Here is a 22,619-nt window from a genome sequence, read left to right on the forward strand (position 1 = left end):
AAATGTACATATTAGGCAGTTTTTATCACAACAATGGTTTAAAAAAAATCATTCTGGTTATGATGCATTCCTTTGATTGGGTGAACAAAAATAAATCATCTTATAAAGAATCTTGCCTACGCCCTAAAAAGATTAACCTCAAAATAATATTAATTTGCTTAAAGTGAGAGTTAATTTTTTGTTCAATTTTACAGTCGCCCTAGTGGTATCAATTAGAGCAGCAATTTATTCTCCTATAGCTAGGTGAGGGCTTTGGTACCCTGGACGCCGACATGAAGTATAAAAAAGTCAAAGTAAACTAAAGCACCTTAACTGTAAATCCTGTTATTTTGTATTAACTACATATGATTTATGTTTGTAATTTTTGAATATTTTATCAAATGTTTAGGGCTAACGACAATAAATATTATAAACTTGATATTAGTTTTGGCTTTGCATAGTCAAAAATAATGAACCTTCTCACCCTGATGAATAACTTGTCCTCAGTTAACCTTGTTGGAGGTTCCTTGATTGGTGGCCGACAGAACAGTTCTGTCTCGGTCAAGCTTGTAATAGTGCAGTGTCCAGGGCCGACAAATACCAGATAGTCTTTCTTCTCCGTTGCAGTGGTCATATTTTTACCCTTTAAAAAGCAGCGCAATTCAATGCACCTTTATTGACGAAATTAAGCATTTTTGAAGATTTTTTTAATAAGATCACAGGAAAACTGTTGTGATGAACAGGAAACTAAATCAAATATAAAAATTGTTTTCCTAATGAAAATATATTTCAAAATATTATTTTATTCTCGTTTAGGATATTTCTTTAAAAAATCCAACAAAAATTATCCAAATATATGTTCAAACGTTTAACAACATATTTGATATTTTCAATGATTTTAAAGATAACTGTCCTTAATCAGAAAAAAGTTATGTCTCACGAATTCAAACCATTCCACATAATAAAGTGCAGCTAACAAATCAAACGACTTACAACTAGTTTGATGGAATCTTCTAAACGTGGATTAAAGTTGTATGTTGTGTTATCATTAAAAGCCGCGAACAGAGGGTCATCCACATACAATACACTAGACATGAAGGTATGGGAAAACCCATCAAGGTATATGGCGATATTGGACCTTGTGCCCTCCTCCTTTCGTAGCTTTTCGCTTTCTTTATTGCTTGGATATGTGCATTCAAGTTTAGTTTGGGTAAGAATTCTGCATCCTGAGCCTCTTTCCTGTAGCATATATTATGTTTGATGTACTACAATTAAGCAATACGTATACATGTAAAAGTTTTTGTTGTACATTTTTACAACATTATTCATATTTAAAAAAAAACCCTGAGTTTCATTTGCTTGGCAAGTGAGTTAGTTGTTGATTACACATTGAAATTTTGATATGGAAATTAAAAAACAATTAAGGTAACTATTTCGCGACATTCATAGTCTCGATCCAATGTCTAAATTCTGCATATAGCTCTCGCTTTCCATTTGCTACTTTGTTACATAAAGTATACATGTCAATAGCTTATGAAAATTTACGATATGATATTTATTGTAATGTTAAACTTACCGTACGAAAATAAATCGTTAAAATTTTTTACATGCAGTATGCGTTATACACAAATAAATTTAATTGCAGACTGTACTTAGATACCGGGTACATTTTTTCTTAGGAAGATCATTTTTGCAATTTTAGTTTACCATGATTTTGTACTTCGATAATTACAGTAAGGATGCTTAAAACACATATTTTGTGGTTGAGATAATATTACAAAACTGAGCCGAAAATAGTTCTCGCATAAAATATCATCAATTGTCAAATGGTGACTTATGGTTTTACTTCCATTGATCAATATTTTAATGAGCTTTATTCTCATTTAATAATTGATTTAAGATGTTACTGATTGTTAAATTAAATTTCATCCACCCATGTGACATTAAATCAGATGTACAAGCTAATCTTGTCTGACAAACCACGTATTATAGTTGATAACATAAGATATAACGATTCCTTAAATCAACAATCTTACCTCACTGTCCACAAATCCCACTGTACGATTATCTTTGGCAATGAATCCTTCACCAATCACTTTAAAAGTTGTTCCGCCGCTAGGATAAAATTCAATTTGCTCATAAAATCAAAATTTCTGTCCATGAATAAAATTGTAATTTAGACATGGAGACACAATATTTTAATTAAGAACATACTGAACTATAACTGACTCATTTACAACATTAAGCTTTATTGGTTAGCAAAATTATACAATGATTGCAGAATGAAAAAAAATTACAGGAATAATTAGATTTTAATAGAGGAAAACTAGAGATAACCTCTAAAATAAAGTTTCAAACGGTGACCTGTCTATTTATATAATACTGATCATCTGCTCTTTCGTGTGAAACTTTAATATCGTCCCTTAACTTTCCACCCACCTGCAAAAAATAATTTAGATAAGTAAAAAAGCTACCTGCCGATGGATTTCAACTCTGCAGGTTCAGTTGAAGTAATTATTGGGTCTGGTAGGTATTCAAACAAAAGGTTACTATCTACTTCTGTACTGGTGTCAAAATTCACCTTCAGTTTATACATCCCTAAGTCCAGTGCCCTTGTGTGTATACAAGTTATGTTTCCACGAACTGACAATGCTTTAATTCTACAAATGACATGTTCAGTACTTATTTCATTATATTTACAATTATTTCATTATAAATTGGTTTACATTAATTTACCAAGACGAAAACTTAATTATACTTTCTTAACAAAGAATCTAGTACGCTAAAAATATTATTTGCCTATGCAAATATATATTTGACAGGGAATGAGATAAAAACAGGTATTTCATTACTGATTTGCCATTCAAAAATTAAAGTTTATAAAAATCATGCATCTGTTTACCATACCTGTTTTTTTAAGTAACCGTCTTTTGGTAAAACCCATATTTTCAATTATTCTAATATTCCTACACCTACATGTAGAACTTTAAACAGGATAACACGCCCATTCCTATTCCTTTCAATCGCACTATAGACAAAATTTTAGCCGCACCTATTTCAACATGTATTCATGAGAAGTTTTTAGTCCATCAATGGAGAGTTAAGAAAAGTGAGAGCTAAATTAATCTACTTATCAATCTGCATACTAACAAGGTACATTCTAGAGGTACTTGTGATTTGACTAAGTCTACATTGGTTAACGTTACTGCATACTCCATGTTGCCAATATTTAGATTGTTTCCACTTAGATGAATGGTCCTTCCTCCAGACAAGATACCTTGGGTAGGGGAAATACCAGTTATCTTTGGAACCTATGGTAACAAATCACTGCACAAGCTGAATTCAAACATAATAATATCAGAAAACACAGCTGCTAATTTTGAAAGTTAAGGTGCATAAAAAATGAAAAATGTTGACATTAAAAATTGCAATAATTGTGGTTTAATTTGCACCTCACACTAGCTATGCTACCCATAATCTTATAAGAGGCATAATTAAGTTAAACTTTCAATTTGATCAAAAATGTAATATTACAAAAAACTTTCTATAAGATACCCAAATATAGAGCAATATTTCATGTTTTGAACTGAAAGAAGCTTAACTCAGAACAAATACTTAGATGCTATTGCCTTTTTAATGTATTGATTTCATTTTTAACACACATCTTTACATGGGCCCTGTACATTGGCATTAATACCTTGTATGTAAACTGAATGTCGTCTGACGAGTTCATGCCATCCACTGTCACAACCACCTGTCCACTTTCCTCAGACTTCTCCGGGGAATCAAAAGATTTGCTTAATGTGATGCATCTCATCCTGCCATAGACACATGTGATATATTGATAACTAGGTGTTCATCTCTGTTTACTGTAGAATGTGATAATTTCATGAGGGCCATTTTTCAATTTTTCATAAATTATGGGTTTTTTGCTTATTTGTGGGGATGTAATTTCACTGATACATCAGTTTCAATGTTAAATACGTGAAAATAGGTGAAAAACTAAATCTTTTATGATTAGTAATCTTCAGTACTATGTAAATTCGTGGGTGAGGGCTATACCCATGAATTCTACAAAAATTCAGCCAAGTCAAATTCTAATGATTCCACTGTACTTGACATAACTGTATAACTTGCAATTGTTCATCTGTTTTGCTTTTTTATATATTTTATGCTGTGTTGTTTAAAATTTCATCAACAAAATAATTAAATATTTTGTTGTGGTTGTTATATATTTTTAAAAAGTGTAGTTTAAAACAATATATTTATATTTGCGAACATGTTTCCTAAGATGAACCTAAAGAATAGCAAAAACCTTCAATTCCGTATTTTTTCATGACGTCACAATGATCATGGCACACGCTTATCGCTTGGATTATTATAAACATAAAATCTGGGTAATTTTAACAATTCTGTTAATTAATAAATTCAATTTGCCTTTTTTAAATGTAACTTTAAGCAATAAACAGCAATGGTAAAAAGTTCACGAATATGAATTTGGTTGGTACGTGATCAAATCCTCTCTTCAGGCTTCAAAGGATTTAATCACGTAACCAACCAAGTTCATATCATGGTGAACTTTTTAACTTGCTGTTAAATTCCTAAATCACTGAAGCATTTGACCAAAACATAATTGTTTATGATTATTGATCCATATTCATGATGGATGGATCCAAATATGTTTTGTGCGGATACTTCCATTTAACAAACCAGACACGAGTTACAAAAATTGTTTGCAACGCTTTTCACTTTGATAGCATGTATAAATCACCATTGGAAGTTGTATGAACAAAGATAAAATACTAAATAACCCAACAAAATCAAACATTACCTGCAACATTTTGTTACAGTCCTATCCTGTCGTATCATGTATCTATCCTTTCCTATCGTGTATCATTTCCTATCATATCGTGTGTGCATACTGTTCTATCTTGCGTTAATCCTATCCTATAGTGCGTGAACTCTATCAGGTTTATCATTCAATTTTAACAGTTTTTCTGTTTATCCTATCGTTTTACTGCGGAATGATTTTTATTCATAGGGGTCAATGTTCATGGTTAGCCCTCCTGGTTCGTGGGGATGTCATTTCGTTGGTAGAAGGTCCGGATAATTTTAATAAACATTAAACAAACGCGTGTGTATACATTCATGGGAATGTAAATTTGTGGGCAAAGGTTACTAACGAAAGCCACTAACATTGATAATTCCACAGTAATATTTTGTGCCTTTCCATAACAAGTAAATTTATTTCAAAGTTACAAGTCATTCCTGTCGCATTGTATATTTTATTTCGCATTGTATATTTTAAACAAATAATGTAAAATTCTATTCAGCAGTCTAAAATGATATTACATGTAATTGCTTAATTTTTTCTAGATAAAAAAATAAGAACATTATTACATGTAAATCAGATCTGTAAGAAGTGAAAATGAAAAATTAATGTAAACTATCAAAGTTCTTCAGAACAAAATAGCATATTTACCTGTATATCAAATATATGAACTTTATATATTAAACTTATTTCTGCATGGTGTTTCACATACCTCCGACCCACGAATGTAACATTTTCACATTGCACCCCAGCTAATGTAACTGTCACATCTGACTTAATTCCAAAGTTGAATCCCTCTATAGTGACCTCTGTGCCTCCTTCTGGAGGACCATCTGTTGGAGAAATCTGCAATACAGCAAACATATTTCACTTCATAAAATCAATAAAGCACATTAAAAATATAGGAACTATGATATGTGTTCCTAATATAACCTTGAAATTTAGTATCAATCACATATAATATAAAATATTGGAAATGTTCAATTTCATAAATTTTTGGGGGGCATAAATTCGAGCGTTTGAACCAAATTTTAGAAATATGCCAAGAGTCTTCCAACTTTATCATTAAGTTTCTGAAAAATTGCAAAAAATTTAACAACTGGAAAAGGAAATTTCCAAAGATGAATCCAAGGCTACAGTCCCTGAAACGTTCTACTTTCCCACTTGAACAGTGAGTTAACGGTGAGCGCACTCTGGGTGAACGGTGAGTGCATGCTGAACAAAATTTGGTGAACGCATATGAACGGTGAATGATATGTGAACGCTATGTAAACGCAAGATGAACGATTTATTTAAAGTGCCTCAGGAGTTACTCAACACTGTGGTTCATCAGTAATCAGGAAAAAATAACAAATTATCTACATGTATGTATTGTTATCAGCCTAAATATAAAATGATCTGACTGAACGTGAAGGTTTTGTGAATGGTGAGGGTGAACAGAGAAGCGGACACACTAAGATCAATATGATTCCATTTTTAGTAAAAAGTTAAGAAAAGTCCTCACTTTGGTAACTGTAGGTCCACCACAGGTGTCCGCCTGGCTGCACTGGTTATTATCTACGTCCACACAGCCTGTATTTTGGCACCACTGACACTCGTATCCCTTGGATTGATTCAGGAAGTGGCAAGTGCTACAGTCCTCTCGGTATGAAGAAAGTGACTCACATTTGTATGCTTCAAGACAGAGGGTAGACATTATACAGTTCTTTGCTATGAAATCTATGAAATATTTAAAATTGTTAAATTTATTTTTTAAATTTACCGGTACCATTATGTCATCAAAGAGAGTGATATAAATTTTCATAATTTAATTCTGCATGATTGAAGTGGGCTATTTTATTACCTTAAAACATAGGTAATCACAGATTACAGAGCTCACCGAGACGATGCATCACCTTTCTGAGACCACCTTTATCATATTACATAAAAATCATAGTTGATCTTGGATACTGTGGTGTGGTTTGACACAATAGAGTATATCATATGCTTCGAAATTGTTTGATAATGATAAAATAATTTCACACGGTATCGTAAGACACAATATAACTCAAAACAGTAATATAAAATATGATATTGCACCCTATGATACTATACCAAATGATCGTATGACATGATAATGTATCATTTATCATACATAATAAAATATTGCATCCTATGACACAATATAATATCATGATATTGAATCATATATAATATAATGTGATATTGTATCATATAAGATACATAGAATGATATTGTATAATATAATTCAATATAATTTGATACTATATTGTATCATATGATATAATACAATGCCATGTCATAAAATTATACATGTATATTATATAATTAAATATCAAATAATACAATATCTTATCATATAATATTGTATTACAATATGCAATGTTATGTTTAACAATATCATATCATAAATACAAAAAGTTTGATACACTGTCATATCTTATCATATATTTTTTTTTTACAATATAATACTTTGTTTTCCCTTGGACTGAAATGTCACACTTTCATTGGTTTAAACATGGCACGTGATTGCCTCATATATCTCTATGTAGGCACCGTGAGGATAAATAGTAGACAATATGGCCGTCATTGGCCGCCGCTTCGCCTACTCATCTCGACATTGCATATTATTTAATTCAGAAACCGTGTTCCGTAAGTTCTTAAAATATTTAGAGTTTTTGCCCTTTGAAATTATTTTTAAATTAGAGAAGGTGAGTAGGTGAGGCGAAGCCGAGCCATCTATGAGATGGATCAACCCAATGTATTTCCGTAGTGTGTCAGTAACTAACCTAATAAGTAATAATATGATGTAATAATGTATCGTATAATGCATAGTGTATCATATCATACAATATTGTATTATAGAAATCATGTTAATATATCATCAGCTATCTAGCAAGTTTGATTAAGGTAGGAGTTTTTTAGCATCCTTGCTAATGGAGATCAGGCTCTGTATCTGAAGCTACATCTGCGATTCCTTTATATTTTAGTTAAATCAACCATACAAGTTTGAAATAGTACTATTATCTATTAAACATGAGACCTGTTTTAAAAAAGTAGACTTCCTCCAGCATCTGAAACCTATTGCTCTGATTCAGCATCTATGCCTGTGGAGTGCATCAGAATCACAAGATGCATAATCTATTCAAATTTGATAAATATAAAATATCACACTTTTGTTTTTATCTCGGCCCTGGTATTAGCCCGAGCGGTTGGAATCGATACCATCGGAGGGCTGATACCAGGGATGAGATCAAAACAAACGTTTGATGTTGTTTATATCATATATCAAAAATCAAAGACTTTAATTCCAAATAAGAAATATAATTTATCATGAAGTAGCTATATATTTTTTTCGGATTTACAAAACTTGTTCGTTTTTATTTCTTTTTATATGTATTAAAACTGTAAGAGTTGTTTTTGACAAACCGTCGTCATTTGAAATACAGTAGAAGAGAGTCTGTCGTCAGAAACGAAGCACTATTTTCTAGAATTCAAAATAATCGAGAGAGAAACTTCCCTCCTACGCAGCTTCGTAATGAGTCAAATTCTTTCGCTGGGATTTCGAAAGTTTCCCGTCAGATTCCATTCATAAAGATCCATACTGTTATAGCAACTAGTATAGAAAGTTGTTTGAGAACGTTCATAAGCGCGTCCATTACTATAACCATTTAATTTTTACAGTCTAATCTCTGGTTTTCTAAGATTAAGTCTCGTTCCGTCCTTCTCTATATCCTCAATAATTTAAACGTTGATTGATATTAAATAAAGCATGCTATTGTTCTAAATACACAACCGTTATGTAGGTAACCTCCCCTTACTTAGATATACATCACTCTTTGGCGCTATTTTTGAATAATTATTTGTTCAATTTTTGGTAATGAATAAAAATATTCAGACGTGTAAGCTGATAATTTGTATTATATATTCGTTATTATATCGTTATTTCACAAACTAGTCTCAATTTAAAGCAGAAATATATATTGAAATTATCGATTTTAAATTTGAGGGCTATACTTAACGACGGGCGGAGACAGAGAAATATCAGCCCTGATGGCGATACAGCCCTAGCTTCCGGTTGCCGTCTCACCTAGTCCAAAACTAGGGCTGATACACTACTAGGTATATGATATAGACTGAACCAATAATAACTAAGACTTGTCTATCAAAGGGCACTTTAAACAGCTAAAATCCAAAAATACACAATCCATGCCCACCCAGTTGGGTGAAGTAAGGACCAGTAATTACTTAGATATGGCTAAAAAAGGGCACCTGTACCAAAAACTTTAACCTGCTTCAAAATCTTAACCTCCTCCGGTATCTGAAATTTGTGGCCTAGATTCAGCACCAAAATCTTTCCAGTCCATTTTAAGTAGGTCCAAGTGCATCATCCATGCAAGTTTGGTTAAGATAGGACAAGTAATAACATAAATACAGGACCTGCAACAAAAATCTTAACCAGGTCCGGATGCCGACGCAAACGCCGGAGTTATAGGATAAGCTCCCCCTGACTTTGTATCGGGGAGCGACATATTAACTTATATCATTTAGAGTGGTGCCTAAAGTCACACCAAAAATAGCTTAAAAGACAGTGTTAATTTAATTGGTAATTGCCTTGCTTTCTACACTAAGTAACAGAAAATTAAATTTTAAGGGATGAAATCATTAGATACTAATTTATAATTTATAAACAAATAAACTTGAGATGAAAGTTTATGCTTTTTTAGTTAAATATTTTGCTGTTAAAAATAGCCTATGAGTAAGATATTGGGTAGCCTTTCAATTAAGGCTCTGATTGATCAAACTGCAAATTTTCATGGTTCTATAACTTTCTTCTCTGATCCAATTTTTTTAAATTCCATTTTCAACCCTTGATGTTGACAGTACAACCCACATTTATCAATCATAAGTAACGATTGGTTTAATCAATGATCAAAGAGATGGAGAAAAAAACTTTAATGGGTGGGTCTCTTAAAATAAAATGTTTTGTTTACTTTGAATGAGAACTTCATTAATTTATTACACAATTGCTATCTTGCTTGCCACTTTGAGAGTATAAGATTTGAAGAAGATTATATATTGAAAATATCTTATGTTTTTGTTAATACACTTAATCTCTTTGCCATTAAGTTTTATTGATTTTTTTGTTCACATGGATATTCAAAATCCATTTATTACAAAAATTGTAACTGCTGGTTTTTTGATATTAATACTAATTAAATCATCTACATGTAATAATTAAAGTTCCTTTTTGTTTGCTAAAAAACGAAACTGGGTTATTTTAACATAAACTTTATTGAAGAAAATTGAATGCTCAAAAAAATCTCTTGAATATATATGGGCTTTAAACACCCCCTTTTCTTACCATTGTATTAAGTATTTGCAGTGCTCTTCTTCAATAACTCACCATTCAGAGCAACAACTCCATCAAAAACTTCCAAAGAAACATTCCCGCTTGGCCCATATTTAATTTCCACACTTTTGGAGCCTTCCCCCGTCGTCTGTGAACATAAAAATCTTCAAGATTGTAAATAATAAATATATTAAAACGTTTTTAATTGACAAAAAATATGAAGTTGATTTCTCTAAGTGTGTTTGTGAAAATAGACATTCTGAATTAATATATATATATATATATATATATATATATATATATATATATATATATATATATATATATATATATATATATATATATATATATATATATAATGCCTGAATAACTCGTATAGCAGAACATTTATTATATGTTAAATCCCGTCATTTAAAAAAAAAATGTATTATCACTTTCATACAAGACTGATATTTTGAATATTTAGAATATTTTGTTTTAAATTTTTTTTCTGCAAATGCGTTACTTAAATATCCTACCTTTATACCTAAACACTGTATGTTGTTTGTTCCTTGTATCTTCTCCCCAATAAAATAGCCTGGACCATCAACGTAACACCGGTACGTAAACTGTATGCATTTAAACAACAATAGGTATTATTCCCTCATCTCCTACAGAAATTAAGCCCTGTAAACCAGCTAGTGTATCTCAAGTTAACCGTGAAATGAAGTCGTTGCTAAAAAAAGTTTTCATTTTCTTACTTTTCTTGCTTACTCTTGAATTTTCTAATCCCCCCCCCCCAACATGACATGACTTAACATGTAAATGTGCAAAGTATAATGTTTACATGCAGGAAAATATTCGACCTGTTTTATTTTCGCCTTCGTTGGCAGCAGGTGAATTTAAGACTGGGCGAGTTCTAATGTCTCAAATTATCTTTCTTCAAACACAAAAGTTACCATGTCTGGGCGAATTCAAGACTAGGCGAAACCAATTGCAATTGTAAAAGGGCAAATGTGACACAGGGTATATAACTCTGTATACAGTATATACATGCACAGTAAAAAATCTTGTACAAGCCACCTTGAATATCATTACCACAATTGTTTTCAGGCACAAAGCAATGTGAGAACAATAAAAAAATCTTACATTTTCAGGTACTGAAAGATTCTTTCCTGTGAATTGTAATGTCTTTGACCGTCCAGATGGAATCGACACAGTCTGGCTTAAAATTTGAGGGCAATCAGAAACCTAAAAATCGAGCAAAGGTTTATATTTTCTCTAAAGTTCTATGCCATGATTTGTTTAGAAATACTTCTAATGGAAGCATGTGTTTGTATTTTTATTTGTATTAAATTTATACTTACCGAATAGAGTAGTTTATAAATGGCCTTATTCTGCAAAAAATCACAAATAAAACTAAACCTCATTGAGATGGCAACCATCTGAGATGGATTAGCTTTAATAAAGGACACTACGATGGGAAGCATATATGGGGACTTTGTTTTGTTTTGACCTTGCCCTCTGACTTAAAAATTCAGATGAAGATCGGGTATGAAAATCATATTGGTGATTGCAAAAGATTAGGCAAATATGGTAAAGGGGAGAAAAATAGGTCCAGGCAAGAATTTTACCCAGACATCTGACACAGAAACTCAATTCAAGGTCAATCAGACTCCTTCTGTACAGGGCAGTACAGGCAGTGATTTGGTGAAGTCCAAGAGGACTGGGCCAAAGTGAGAGAAATTATGGTTCAAACATAGAAGTTTATGAGATCTGACGAAAAATTATGGTTCAAACATGGAATTTTATGAGATCTGATCTTGTCACAGAACACCCTTTACCAACCAGCACTTTTAAGTTATGTATGACAAAGATTGGAGAGTGGTCAATCGAGGTCTAAACTAGGTCTATGGTCAAAACAATATTTTCTTAATTTTATTACAAAAGTCTGATATAACCTTAAACTTTTGACCTAGAAATATTGTATAAGATCACAGAATACCAAAGGCTTTCCCTGAATGAAGTATAAGTGAGATTGGTTCAGTGGAAAAGAGTATATGGTCTGGACATCGATTTTATACTTAGGTCTGCGATGACCTTACCCTTGGACTTCGAAAGTTTATTCAAGGTCACGTACTGCACACCTTTCACCCAATGCTCTGTGTGGGTAAAATATGATGCACATAAATGGCCAAAATAGAAAAAAAATGCCCTAAGCATGTGATCTTGGATAGACTGACTTATTTATCTCCATAGTGAGCAGGCAGAGCAGGGTCTTAATAACTTATGATGGGAATTGTTTTATAAAAAGAAAGAATCATAAGTCATAGCATTATAAAAACAAATTGTTCAAACCAAAAATATCACTTATCCAAACTCTTTTGGCATACAGACTCTGAAACGCACTACTGCACCAGCTGTACATTTCTAGCACGCTTCTCGCACGCTATACGGTTTGTACGATACGATACGTTTCTCGCACGATAAAATGCGCTTCTCACACGGTAAAGTACGTTTCTCATACGATACGATACGTTTCTCATGCGATACGATTCGTTTTTTTATACGATACAATACACTTCTTATACGATACGATACGGTTTATACGTTTTAAATACGTTTTAAACGATACGATACGGTTTATACATTTTTTGAAAACGTTTTATGCGCTTTTGATACGGTTTATGCGCTTTTAATAAAGGTTAATGCGTTTTCAATACAGTTTAGCGTTTATAATACGGTCTTTAGGAGTTAATTACGTGATCATGTTATGCATATTGTACATGTACAATAATTGAGTAATTTATATGTGTTGTATGCGTATAAAAAAACTGCAATATGCACTTGTCGCGGTTCATACTGAATCTTTGCAATAAATCTTATAGAATGAATGCATATAAGTTAAAATATTTGATAAATTTGCATGGAAATATAGCAAGGTTAACAGTTTTTTTTTTTGGGGGGGGGGCAAATAAGAAAAGAATGGACGAGACTCTTCTCGTGAACAAAAACCGGATTAACTTGGTATACGAAGCTTGGTATTCAGTGGTTTATTGTCTGTACGTGTACATATCAAATAAATTACATGTATTATGCCTTATTAAGATGAATATGGAAGCAAATGACAAATCCATCAATTGTGTACAGTGTTTGGAAGCCGTCATCCGAGTTCTGTTTCATATCATTGTATACCTACAATTTGCAAGGTGACCGCAATTAGCTACTGTTTGATCCCCAGAGACCCGTTAGACTATGTATACACCTGTATTCAGTCATCCGTATAGAGAGAGACGGGAACGCTGTACCACGAAGCCCTACCTCTATGTGTACTCTCTCGTCATGATGGGGTAAAATTAATTAGGAGATAGCACCTTGATAAGACCCCCATCAAACCACTGTGACATACATATATGTTTATATCCAGTCAACCAAATCTAGGTACACCGTACCCAATTCATAAATTGTACATACATGTACTACCTTATCTTGGACACTTAATTCACCATATACTTTTCATTCATTCACTGCGTGTACGTGTACTAGGTATATATATATGCAATGTATTCATGTTCGACTCTTAGCGTTATATGTATTTAGAACTTCATCTTCTGGTGGTTCTGTCATACATACATTTTTCAACATGTCACAGTAAAATTCAATTTTCATTCAAATCCAAAGATCCTACACGTAGTACGCTCAGTTTACTTTTTTTTCATGAGAAAAAAAAAGCGCTTGTCGTCGTCACAAATATTGCAGATACCGATCATAGTTTGATTTGGATAACACGATTTGTCATGTACATGTTTGAAGTTACCTTCCTGGCCACCCTTTAGTAGCATCGTTCCATTACAACATCAACTTGAATAATAGCCCTATACACAACCACCCCGTCCCATACATACACACTGCCGATAGGGGATACACCAATTATTCACGTAACTGTTCTTTATCTCTAAACGATTGAATAAAATTCATTTATTTTGTATGTTACACGTACATGTAGTGAAAATTTGTGATTAACTTATACCAACATTGTGATCTATATAAAATGATCATAAAAGTGCCTACAATTTACGTTTATTGAACACATAAAAATGACTGCATCATAACATGTAACAATTTGTTAAAGGAAAGTAGTTTTTTCACTTTACCGTGTAAAGATGTAGTAACAAAAAAAAGTAATGTTAATTATTGAATATTCTAGATTCAGTCACAAATTAAGTTACTTTCAAAGGTCAAGTTTTCTAAAGGCAGAAATAACCTTTTCCCAGTTACGGGGTTTACCAACAACTATTTTGTAGGTTCAATTAAGAAGACTGCTAGTTCTGTACCTTCACGATGTAAAAATTAAAAAAAAAACCCAGTCGTAAAACCTGTGTATACACATGTGACAAAACTCATGAGGTTAACTAATTCGATTAACATGATTTAGATTTCAGATTACATTTTCGTTTGAGTCTTCAAATTAATCGAAATACTTAAAACAGCGCGGCGTGCAGGGACGTGCATATACATGTACGTGTACTTTAGTATGGCCAAGCACGAAAGATGGGGGAGGGCCAGGGCAGATGATTGAACATGAACAGACTATATAAAATAGCTAATTTATGACATGCATACATTTAACTTTATTACATGTAAATACATGTATTTTCTAAATTCCTAAATATGTCTGTCAATACCAGTTTGATACTTTACTTTTCCACATGATATATCGTGAAATTCGGAAACATTTCGCCAATCATAAAATCATTAGATTAAAATAGCAATCGGAAATCGGAAGTACGTGAAACTGAAAGCATGGTTGTGAAGTTTGATGGCAGCGTTTTTCGGCATACAATTAATGTTCCTACAAACTATGTTAGACTTTATAAAGGTATGCAAAACTCGCTATTCTCAACGAATTTATCATTTGGTAATTTTAAAACTTGATAAGTCTGATACGCACATGCATAATATGTATTACGGTGCGACCGTTGGGGCGAGCGCAGCATGTGATAAAATAATGAATTATGATAAAACAATAAGAATAAATTAAAAGTAGTGACGTAAAGTAAACGAATTTGAATGCAAAATAAAATAAACATGCCTTTTTTCCAGTAAAATTTCATTATTCATAATTCATAAGATGTTGTTATCTATTTTATATATAATATATAGAATTTATCTCGGATAAAATGTTGCTGAATAATAAAGATTTTAACACAATGTACATTACAGTTTATTTCCTTTTTTCTTGCAGCAGATATTTTTCTTAAACTTACATTAAAAAAAATGACATATCACAGAGTCCCCCATCCCCTGTTTAAAAAAATCAAATTTACATATAAAAAAAAATTGCTGATCATATAAGGAAAATGGATTCCCCGGGAGCATGTAATAAATGGAAGTGAAAATAAAGACACTATTGAGCAGTTAAAGAGCTAAAGGCATACTCTTCACCCGGGTTAGAATTTTCCTGATTTGAGAATTTCTTTTTCTTTTTGCTTGCGAAGATTTTTTGAATGATGTTGCCACGCCCCCTTTTAAAAAACATTCCTGGAAATTACCGTAAATATAGTGAATAAAATTAATGTGAGCATTCATCCAAATGAGAGCAAGTTACAGCTGTGTCCTATCTTTGAAGAAATGTCCCCATTCGTTAGCTCTGCAATATTTTGAGAAGATTTTGTTAATTATATTTCAGCAGATTACAATAACTACTTAGAGTAATTTCCCCTTATTGTGACGTCAAAGTTCACGTCGTTCAAGTGTCGTCTGTCTCTTTGAAAACACCCTGAAAAAAACTACGCAAAATATAATGTTTTGTTCACTTTAAAGCATTATGTTCTTGAAATTACATAATTTATCTGTTTCTATAAAGTTTTACTTTGATTCTCACGAGATGGTATCCAGTGTGACGTCACTAGAAAGTACGATAACTCCGTTAGTCGTATGTAATGGAATTTGCGTTGTGTCAGCAGTATATTTACAATGCATCTACATAGTCCTTTATCTTGTTCTCGTGAGAGTGTGAAATGGGAAACCATAATTACAGGGCACTACTGGGACGATTAAAACAAGGCATTACTGGTCCAATTTACTGACGCCAAAAAAAAATCCGTTGAATGAATGTGCAAATAGTCCGAATTTTCTATTCACACACGCCCTGCCGGTAGAGCTCGCTTCGCGCCGGCGAGCTGCGCTCGCTATTAAAAAAGGCCCAGATTTTGCATTGACGTGACAGGTAGGCCTACATCGTTTATCAGCTGTAGTGTATCTGTATAGCTTGCATTGGAGGTACAAAGTTAGGGTATAGGACTGTTTCGTGTGATTTTACTTAATTTTACTTTTTCTTATTTTTTACTTATTCTAATGGATACTTCTAAAAAAAACTACAAGTTGGGGGGGGGGGGGGGGGGTCTATTATCATCTACTTCTTGTTGCAATGCGTTATTTTCATACTGTATGGTTTGATCATTTATAACATATTTAAATGGCATTATATAACAGTCAGTCTTGGGTAATAAACAATGTCACTGCCAGCACACTTCAGTTTTTACTCTTAAAAGGATATATTAAAATCAATTAATACCTGTTAAGACCAATTCTATGTAAGAATCAAAATTCGGTGGCCACGCATAGTCACGGATTTTCTTCATACTTGACAATTTGATAGACTTTGGTGAATAAAAAAGCCCAACACCATTTATTTGTTGCTATGTGGTCCCGTTGCCATAACCGCGGGAAAAGATGTAAAAATGGCATTTTAATGCTTATTTGAGGACATATTGTGAGTAATGTGCAGAACTTCGAGTTTCCAGGGTAGAATATATTATTTAAAATAGTTGTCATTTTTCAAAAGAAAGAAAAAAATTCATGGAGAAACGCATATTTTTAGAGTGTTTCCATGGTTACCAAACAGAAATTTTAAAATCTGTTTTCTTCATTTAATTTGAATAAAAAGTGCAAATCTTGGATATTTTTGGTAAGCACTATTATGATTGTGCAATTAAGAATTTAAATAGGAAATTTGAGACCGTTGCTATGGTAACAAGCTTAAAAATAAGGAAAATTATAATATTTTTAGGAATCTTTGAATGGATATTATTTCCTTATAATGAATAAATATATAAAATCAAATGAAGAGAAAAAATAAAGTATGTCCTTAACTTTAATGACACTTGAAAAAAATCTGAAATTTTCTAAAAATAACTGCTGTTGCTATGGACTTTTCCAAAAGTAAGAATTTCTGTGTGATTTTTTACGCAACTTAATTTTCCATAGCAACAGCACTTCTCTGTTGCATAAAAAAAGCTTTTTGTGGTATATAATGAAAATATAGATATAATTGTACAAATTCCAACTAAAACAATTGCAAAAAAATTCTAAAATTGGGAATTAAAGCATATCAAAATCATGTTCAATTTCTAGTTTTTCCTATTTTTTGGCCTTGTTGCCATAGCAACGGATGTTAATTTTCATAGTAAAATATATATAGCATGGACATTGATATGAATGTAAAATATTAATTCTTATTTCGACTTATCAAAAAACTGGCAAAAACAGATTTCAAAATTTCGTAACGGTTTCCATGGTAACATTTTAATAGTATTTGTTTCTCCATCAATTTTTTGATATAATTAAATAATCGAAAATAGGACAACGGCTGTTTTTTGTCTTCGGTAGTTTACATTAGTGGGCAAAACCTTCTAATATGGCTTCAAAGTAGGTTAGTTTTGCTATTTTTCCATATGTATCTTCGATTACTATGGCAACGGTTACCCCTAGCAACCAACTTTTGTAGTTTTTTTGCATTTTACACCTAGGTGTGTCCATGTATGAAATATAAGGAAAATTGGTGACTATGCGTGGCCAGACCCTTTTATATCTTTTATTAATTAGGAAAGTTTAACGTGTAATTATCTTGATAATCTTCCATAAATGTATAATTGTTGTAAATTGAATTAAATAAATAACGTAGTTATCAAAACAGTGTAAAAGCAGATAATTTGCTCTGTTAATTCATATAACATGTACATCCAACTGGTAAATAGGGGCAACTAATCCCTCTTTCATAAATAAAGAATGCACACTTCAATGCCCAGAGCATATAACAATTTCCCTCTTTTCTCTGTATTACATCTATTAATTAGCTTAAAATGTTTGTGTACAGTGTACATGGAATGGTGTTTAATTGCCTCTTCCAGTGTACTATGTCTTGTTCAATTTTACACCATCCCAACAAACCAGTACTCTTACACCTGTGACCTAGGTAATCACTCCTATAGCCCTTTTCACAAAAAATCTTACGATTGATTTTTATCGTAAGTGAAAACTTAAGTTTCATAAAACATCTTATGAGATTCTTACGTGTAAAATGTGTCGTAACTTTACGATAGCACATAACCTCTCGTAAGTATTTCAAAACTGTAAATAATAATCGTATTATGTAAAATATACAAGAAAAACAGCTAAATTTAATGTTTTATAACGCATTATACCGTTATTTCGCATTATATAGCAGTTATTGTTGAAAAATAATACACAAATATTGAGAAATAAATTCTCCAAAAATTTTTACGGCAAATTTTTCTCGTAAGATTTTCCTACGTCACACTAAACACACATTGTGATTGTGACGTCATATTTTGATTTCTACTTCATCACATTAGTTTCACCCGATGTAAGTGGTATATAATTTCAGTTTTGCATCTTTTTTTATGAGAATGTTGGTTAATTTATATGTTTCTCCTGTTTTATAAGAATTATTAAGTGAATTCAAGTCGTTGCTAGGGAAAGGATAACTCGTAAGTAAATTCTTAAGTGAAACCTTTTACGAATGCGTTCGTGAAAAGCAGTTAAGATTTCTCTTAAGATATTCTTAAGGAAGGGGTCTTTTCTGGTTTTTGACTTGTCAAACGTAAATTTGATTAATTGTTCATTAAATCAAGATGAAAGGAAATTAAAATAGTGTATTTTTCTTTCTTTTTTACTATCATACAACTTTGCCTAGAAAAAAGTAATCAATGTTTAGAATCTAACAAGGACTATATTTTTGGCGTGATATTGGCATAGGAAAATATCACATGTTTCGCAATTCAGGATTGCTGTAGATTACTGAGTCTGTTTTAGCATTTTAAAAGCAATAACATTTATGTTGGATTTTTTTACTAATGTGAACTAATTATATGATACTTGGGTTTCAGAATATGTTTTTATAATATGATTTGCCTATCAAATTACATTTTCATAAGCTTTTAAAAGCGCCCTTTCTATACATTGATTTTTGTGAAAAAATCACTAAAATTAGTTTTTATCTCTTATTAAATGGTCAAAATATTAGCTTTTCTGTCAATTTATGTCTTTATAAAAAGTCTTCATAATACATAAAAGTCAGAAATATTTTATTATTGAAAGCATAAAAAAATAATCTAAAATCCTTCAAAATTTAAGAAAATTAGAGGAAATGCGGGCTAAGCAATATCATTTTTAGTATACATATTTATTCCAATTTAGTAGTATAAGCTGAGAGACATTCTGATATTCTGTCATTTCATTGAAGAATAGAATCTTCAAATCTTTAACAAATGTCTACAGAACTACAAAGAGCTACACTTATTTTTATTATCCTTTACGTTGAAGAAAAAGGTAGTGACCTTGACCTGACTTTAGTGCAAAAACAAAAAGGTCAAATTTGATACAAATGATAGAATTATTTGTTAATATGATCCGTTTGACTGTGTCAAAATTTCATGAACTTCTTATTATAAGAAGTATGAAAAGACTCCTTCCTTAAGTTGAAATCTTACGCAAAACATTAAGATTTTTTGTGAAAATGGCTACAGGTTATTTCATTTTCACACCTTAGTATGACTATGATCACAGTGTATAATTCATTTCAAGCTGAATACATGATTGCATATATATAATTTATGACCAAAACAAATGTTATTTTGATTGCACTTATTAATTTATTATTATACATCATGTGGTTTAGAGTTAGTAAGTATGAAAAAATAGTAGTTATTTGAATTTTATTTTAATATGAAATTTTTCATAAATGCCACTTACAAAGTATGATGTTTTAATAACAAGGAACCACAAAATGATACTGTACACAATTTGCCACTGCAACTTGCTCTTAGACTACAGAACCTTGCCAATTAATATATCGCTTGCTATATCCCCCTAACTTAGAATTAAAAAAATGTAAGTTATATGAGAAAACAAACTCTATTTTATTGGTCGTTTTTATAAGTTTATAAATTGTTTATTTTTCTTTTGTCAAGCAAGATCAGTCTGATAGATAGGCCCATGACCAACAGCATTGGTTTGTTGATGCATCTCTGAGAAGGTGTCCAAGTAGCGTTGTGGACAATGCACTCGCTTCTTACTGCTTGCGAGTTGGATCCCTGTGATTGACTGTGGTTGTATGTGATAGGGTATGGCGATCGCCAGCTTAGGCATGTGGTTCTCTCCGGATACTCCAGCTTCTTCTTACACTAATGACCCCTTCGCGCTAACATCCGTGCCAACGAGAGATATTAAATAAAGTATGTAATATAAACTAATATGTATAATTAGATGCAAAAAAAAATCAAATCAAAAATGTAAACATATAATCATAATTTGTAGCTCGATCATAATATCTTATTTCCATTACCTGATAAAGCCGAAAACCATCAGGGTACTGTGCAGCCGCAAATGGTTACAAGTTGTCCTCTAAGATTTCTTGATAGATTTCAGAGTCCATGATTCCATTGAAATGCACACATCCGTTCGCCCTCTGTAGGATATCCCTCCCCATACATTGACTTTGTAGGAATGCTTTTATTTTGGAGCCTTCCCTGGTAAGCGGTCGAGATTCTGTCCATGCTGGTGGAAATATAGACGACCAGAGGAACACATCTCAACACAACATTCGTCAACATATATTACATTCTTGTAGAGGTCATCCAAACCAGCTCAGCTGCTTAACACACCAATCAAGTCTATGCTTCACGTTCCTAACTGAGAGCAGCTGGCCATACTTCATTGTCTTTGATGACCAGTTCAAGCGCCTTCTAAGTGCACACACATATCCCTTGGTCACCTTTACTCTTCACTGCCTTTCTAGTCTTTCCAATACACTCTGAGCTATCATTTCTGGATTTCGAGACATCCAAATGATGCAGATGCACGATAAACCGGAAACAGTCACTTTTGGGCTTCCTAAATAGAAAAAAAAAGTTTTTTTACTCAGCTGCTCAACTCTATTCATTATGAATGGTTGGAAATTATGACATGTCTGAAAAAGAAGAATTCATTTCCAGAGGTTTATTTGTTTTTCTTTTTGTAAGATTAATTGTTTTACTTACGTTACGGCAATTAGCTCAGGTGATCTAAAATGATTTATTTCGCTGATTCCCTGAAAATCACTGAAAACAGACTCATTTCTTGTAAAAAGGTAAAAAGTTCAATGATCGAATTGATACACACCAATTCAGAATACTTAGTAATTTCTGTGAACTAAAGTTCTGGAAGTTCTAAAATATTACTGATAAAATCATGAACAATATGATTTAATTTTAGCTGCAATGTCCATTTTAGTTGGCTTTACCATATTTATCTTTATATTATAACATGTATAACATGTATAACATAGATGCAACTTCCCAACATCACAGTAGGACTTGCATGCCATTGGATTCCAATCATTTTGATGTTTAATATACATGTAAGTTGTTGGAGACATGAAGAATTATGTTAATTTAAACTTTTTCTGATTGATTGTTTGCATCAATATAATAAAACAGTTAAACTATACCACTGAGGGAGTCGTCAAGATTCCAGTTCCCCTCCAGCTAGCCTATTTCCATTCAACTCAGGAAATAGACTTGCTCGCGACAAAACTGAAATCTTGGCGACTCCCTCAACGTTATACTTTATCTGTAGATTTGTACATGCAGAATCACTAGATTTAGCAGTGTAGTTTGACTTACACGTGCACATAGCTTTATTTACATACATATACCTTCCAAAAAACTCAGTACATGAGAGCTTGCAAGCAAATTCTATTTTAAACAATGAGAAGTACACTATAGTTTTAACCTTCAAATGAAGTCTGCTGAACAAGCTAAACGTTTAACAATGCAGCAGTCCGTATTCTAAATCATGTAATTATACTGTGTGCATGTTTATAATGAATAAAAATATTACTATCATGTTTAATTTCACCTTTTCACCTTTATTGTACATGTATATATACAATAGCAATGCTTTTAAATGAACGTTTAATTGAAATGTTTTAATACGTTGGTGTTTTTGTTTAGAGGATGTCTAATTTACCGTCGGAATCGATATCCATATTAAATACAATGTAAAATGATTTTACTATTCAACATTTTTATTTTAAATTAGATTTCGTACTGAAGAAAAGAACGTTATAATTTATAAAACCTTCTAGTATAGATGCAAACTTGTGAGCTAAATAGAAATTCTTGTAAAATTTCT

The 22,619-nt window shown here is 32.1% G+C and overlaps 1 protein-coding gene across 3 annotated transcripts in view; it reads right to left on the bottom strand.

The window, feature by feature from the left end:
• Positions 1-22,619, bottom strand: part of LOC105348258 (plexin-B2) — a 40,065-nt gene that overhangs the window by 2,034 nt on the left and 15,412 nt on the right. The window contains exons 9-20 of one of the 3 annotated variants that reach the window (XM_066081870.1): positions 11,510-11,539; positions 11,292-11,393; positions 10,682-10,771; positions 10,218-10,311; positions 6,315-6,484; positions 5,523-5,656; positions 3,677-3,797; positions 3,130-3,290; positions 2,454-2,639; positions 2,016-2,094; positions 973-1,218; positions 464-622 (exon numbers count right to left, since the gene is read on the bottom strand). In XM_066081870.1, the coding sequence (XP_065937942.1) occupies positions 464-622; positions 973-1,218; positions 2,016-2,094; positions 2,454-2,639; positions 3,130-3,290; positions 3,677-3,797; positions 5,523-5,656; positions 6,315-6,484; positions 10,218-10,311; positions 10,682-10,771; positions 11,292-11,393; positions 11,510-11,539 (1,572 nt within the window). Of the gene's footprint in view, positions 1-463; positions 623-972; positions 1,245-2,015; positions 2,095-2,453; positions 2,640-3,129; positions 3,291-3,676; positions 3,798-5,522; positions 5,657-6,314; positions 6,485-10,217; positions 10,312-10,681; positions 10,772-11,291; positions 11,394-11,509; positions 11,540-22,619 lie in introns of those variants that run through there. The other 2 variants (XM_066081872.1, XM_066081871.1) reach the window with 2 other exon arrangements.

Source organism: Magallana gigas, chromosome 4, assembly GCF_963853765.1.
Source record: "Magallana gigas chromosome 4, xbMagGiga1.1, whole genome shotgun sequence".
Taxonomy (NCBI): domain Eukaryota; kingdom Metazoa; phylum Mollusca; class Bivalvia; order Ostreida; family Ostreidae; genus Magallana; species Magallana gigas.